This window comes from Nematolebias whitei, chromosome 19 (genome assembly GCF_014905685.2).
Source record: "Nematolebias whitei isolate Nwh7 chromosome 19, NemWhi1, whole genome shotgun sequence".
Classification (NCBI taxonomy): domain Eukaryota; kingdom Metazoa; phylum Chordata; class Actinopteri; order Cyprinodontiformes; family Rivulidae; genus Nematolebias; species Nematolebias whitei.
Window position 1 is genome coordinate 39,004,027 of NC_056516.1, and position 4,691 is coordinate 39,008,717.

The 4,691-nt window shown below is 45.2% G+C and overlaps 1 protein-coding gene across 1 annotated transcript; it reads left to right on the plus strand.

Annotated features, from left to right (window-relative positions):
• Positions 1-498: 498 nt before the first annotated feature.
• LOC119425953 (tubulin alpha-1B chain-like) lies at positions 499-2,770 on the plus strand. Its single transcript, XM_037693510.1, has 4 exons — positions 499-601; positions 1,250-1,472; positions 1,547-1,695; positions 1,796-2,770. The coding sequence occupies exons 1-4, from the start codon at positions 599-601 to the stop codon at positions 2,768-2,770; spliced, it is 1,350 nt and encodes a 449-aa protein (XP_037549438.1). The 5' UTR covers positions 499-598.
• The last annotated feature ends 1,921 nt before the right edge of the window (positions 2,771-4,691 follow it).

Sequence of the window (4,691 nt, forward strand, 5' to 3'; positions counted from 1 at the left end):
TATTTATGTAAGGCTTTAAGTATTACTTTGTATTTATGTAAGGCTTTTGACACTTGACCATGAACGACTACTGGGAAATGTGAACAGTGTGGCTTACGGGGGGTTACACATGAGTGGTAAAAGAGTTATTTAAGCAATAGATTACAATATGTACAGGTGCAGGTCATAAAATTAGAATATGATCAAAAAGTTGATTTATTTCAGTAATACCATTCAAAAAGTGAAACGTAGAACAGCAGAGCTAACGGGACGAGCTAACTCATGAACAGAGCAATTATAGTTATACTCTGACACTGTTTCACAAAATGATTGATATATAGTTGTTGTTTTTTTTTTACCAGAACTAAAGTGATAATCATATATCATTAACTACAGTGTTTTGGGTCAAACATAGTGGTATAATCCGATCCTTTGAACCCCCTCCCCCTCTAATGTCTCATAATAGTACAGTCTGTTTCCAAACGGCGGGAACTATGGCGGTATCAACGGTTTGGTCCGCCATTTTATTCCTAACTAGCCTTAAACTGTCGACTTGTGACATTCTTGTCGAAGTTTTTCTTTTATTAATCAAAGTTTACCCCAAAAACCATTTTACAAAATGGTAAGTATATTTTATTTGAATACCCTTAGACTGTAAGGATCGATTTTAGGGAGTGATTGTTTTTGTTTTTAAACGGTTGTGTCTCTTTAAATGGAGAAAGTCAGATGGAAAAAAAAACTGGTTTTGAAGAAAAAGCCCATTGTTTTGCTTTTTATTAAAACGTGTCCCACCGGAAAGACGTCTATGGGAGTTTTGGTCGTTAAGAAAGTTAATATTTAATCTTTATCTTGGTTTAAGTATTAAACAGTGTGAAGGTTTTTAGCTCAGCCGTTAGCGGCTAACGGTTTCCTCTCCCGCCAAACGGTCGCGAGGCTGAAGTTGGCTTCCGGTTGCACTTCCGGTTAAAGAGCTAATCTACTCAAGTAGTGTGTGCTCGTGTGTTAGTTAAAATCTGGATTAAAGGAACACTGGTCTGAGCAGTGAAATTAGTCGTTTAAAAACTAGTTTAAAAATTATTTTAGTTTGTGTGGTTCATGTGCCAATCGTCTCTTTTTAACTTTTATTTTAAACAAATAAAATTACAGTTAAACTGAGGTCTGTTCCCTTTTTAGTTTAAAGTATTTTAATTACTTTTGGACCGTCTCAATGGTAAATCATCAGTTTAGCGGCTTTGAGATCAAATCTGTTTTCTGTTTTTGTCGTTGGCAGCGCGAGTGCATCTCGGTCCACGTGGGTCAGGCCGGCGTCCAGATTGGAAACGCCTGCTGGGAGCTGTACTGCGTGGAGCACGGGATCCAGCCCGACGGGCAGATGCTCGGCAAACATGTCAATAAAGACGACGACCATTCCTTCAATACCTTCTTCAGCGAGACCGGTGCCGGGAAACATGTCCCCCGAGCCGTGTTTGTGGACCTGGAGCCCACCGTCATCGGTAACGCCTCATCCCTCCAAACGAACCTTTTAATTTAAAACGACTGTCGGTTAATTTACCTCTGACCTCTTTAGACGAGGTGCGCACTGGGACCTATCGCCAGCTGTTCCACCCAGAGCAGCTGATCACCGGTAAGGAGGACGCCGCCAACAACTACGCCCGCGGTCACTACACCATCGGAAAGGAGATTATTGACTCAGTTCTGGACCGGATCCGCAAACTGGTAACTTTATAATTGGGACATTTTTAATTCAGCCTTGGCAGCTCTGAGATCTCACGAGCGGCACAGTTTGAGTCCAGGACTTGTCTTCTCCTGTCCTCAGGCGGACCAGTGCACCGGCCTTCAGGGCTTCCTGGTCTTCCACAGCTTCGGTGGAGGTACTGGTTCTGGTTTCACCTCCCTGCTGGTAGAGCGTCTGTCTGTGGACTACGGCAAGAAGTCCAAGCTGGAGTTCTCCATCTATCCGGCTCCTCAGGTGTCCACGGCTGTGGTGGAGCCATACAACTCCATCCTGACCACCCACACCACCCTGGAGCACTCGGACTGTGTCTTCATGGTGGACAACGAGGCAATCTACGACATCTGCCGCAGAAACCTGGACATCGAGCGTCCCACCTACACCAACCTGAACCGGCTCATCAGTCAGATCGTGTCCTCCATCACCGCCTCTCTGCGCTTCGACGGCGCCCTGAACGTGGACCTGATGGAGTTCCAGACCAACCTGGTGCCGTATCCCCGCATCCACTTCCCCCTGGCCACCTACGCCCCCATCATCTCCGCCGAGAAGGCGTACCACGAGCAGCTGACGGTGGCCGAGATCACCAACGCCTGCTTCGAGCCGGCCAACCAGATGGTGAAGTGCGACCCCCGCCATGGGAAGTACATGGCCTGCTGCCTGCTGTACCGCGGAGACGTGGTGCCCAAAGACGTGAACGCAGCCATCGCCACCATCAAAACCAAACGCACCATCCAGTTCGTGGACTGGTGTCCCACTGGCTTCAAGGTGGGCATCAACTACCAGCCCCCCACTGTGATCCAAGGAGGAGACCTGGCCAAGGTCCAGAGGGCCGTGTGCATGCTGAGCAACACCACGGCCATCGCCGAGGCCTGGGCCCGGCTCGACCACAAGTTCGACCTGATGTACGCCAAGAGGGCCTTCGTGCACTGGTACGTGGGCGAGGGCATGGAGGAGGGCGAGTTCGCCGAGGCCCGTGAGGACATGGCCGCCCTCGAGAAGGATTACGAGGAGGTGGGGGTCGACTCCGTCGAGGAGGTTGAGGAGGAGGGGGAGTATTGAGGAGGAGACGCGGAACGTTTTTAAATTGTTTGTGTTCGTTGTTCTGAAACGTTTAAATTAAAGTTTGTTCCCAACAGGACGGTTCGATTCCTTCAGGCTCCAGTTTAGACAAAAGATAAAAATATATTAATATAAAAATATATTAAGATAAAAATATATTAAGATAAAAATATATTAATATAAAAACGATGAAGAGCGGCGCTCATGAGAAACTTGACCGACCGCCATCACAAAACAACCACTTCCTGTCTGAAAACAGCCGAACTGATCTTGATCTGTCGACATGAAACATCAGCTAAAACACCCTCAAACCTCCTACGGCTGATTCAAACTGTTTTTTATTGATCGTTGAACTTTGTATCAGTCCTGATCAAACAAAACGATTCAGCAGAACGATGAGAAACAGACGTGAAGTCTGAAAAACTTCAAAATATAAAAATGATCTAAACACGCCGCTGACGAGGAGCCGTGTTTGTTTACCTGCGGCGGCCATCTTGAATCAGTTCATTAAAACTCGTCCAGTGGTTTGAGAGATTTTGCTGACAGGGTTTACTGCCAGATGTTGAGATGTTCCAACTGACCTGAACCCGTTCCATTTCTGTTTCCGAAGGTTAGCTGCGGCGGCCATCTTGAGTTACACAAATGTTGCTGTTGTGTTCGGCAGCCGGCGACGAGACTCGAGGTTTAAACAAACAAAGCCAGAAAACATTTTCTGTAAGTCCCGTAAGACGAGGGACACCGTGGACACTGGACAGGCCCCGCCCACCACAGGACACACGGAGACAAACGTGGAGCGAAGACTGAAAACAAAACGATAAACAGTCGAGACGAATGAGAAGTTACTTTAAAACGGAACAAAACGAAACCAAAGTGACTCCAGATCTAAAAAGAAGTTATTTACAATGTACAAATATAAAATGTTTAAATACATAAAACTTAATTTTTATAAACAAAATTACAAAGATGTAAACAAACAGAGCGCTGCGGCTGAAAAAGGTCAAAACTAGATTTTATTAAAACTGTTTCAAACTCTAAACAACTTCAAACAAACTGGAGAATTTAAAACGTCAGAAGGTTTTCCCCTCAGAGATGTTTGTTTGTTTGTTTGTGAGCAGAATAAACAAACGAGACAAAGTAAAGTTGGGGTCAGTTTATTGATTTAAAGCCTCTGCCTGTTTTCACTTTGGACGACGTCAACAGAAGTCTTCTGTTGGTAAACAAACAAACAAACAGATTTAAATCCAAACGTAAAGTTTCTGGTTTCAGAAGCATCAGAGGGAAATAAAGTTGTTGTTTTTAGCACAACGTCCAAAATAAACAAAACAGTCACAGAGGTGAAAACAAAAAGAATCCAAACGTTGAAATCTGCAGGTTCCGATTTTAATTTTAAATCTTTATTTTGGTCTTTTTGTTCTGAATAAACCTTCGGCTGAGTTTAAACTTTAGAGCAGCCAAGATTCTCAAAAACAGCCGAAGTTTTCTTTGGCTGTTTTGGCTTCAATGTTCAACCTGTCAGGAACCGTCTGACCCGAAACGCCTCCGCCTGTTCCGATTTACCCTGAACCCCTCAACAGCGTGCACACACGTGCGCACGTCGAGGACACAACGAGGCGCTCGTCCTTCATCAAAACCTCCTCTGGTCCAAAAGCTCCGGAGATGTTTGTCAACAAAAGAAACTCAGAACCCGACCGGTTCTGTTACGACCCGTTAAAAAACTCAGAGGAGGTTCTGGCTGAACGACCGTCAGGGACGAGGTCCAAACACAAAACACAAAGGTGCAACATTTACCACAAACATCTGCACAGGAGACAAACAAACAAACAACATCCCTGACGTCTGAAACAAACTCATACACACACACACACACACACATGACACACACACACACATGAAGACACACACACACATGACACACACACAC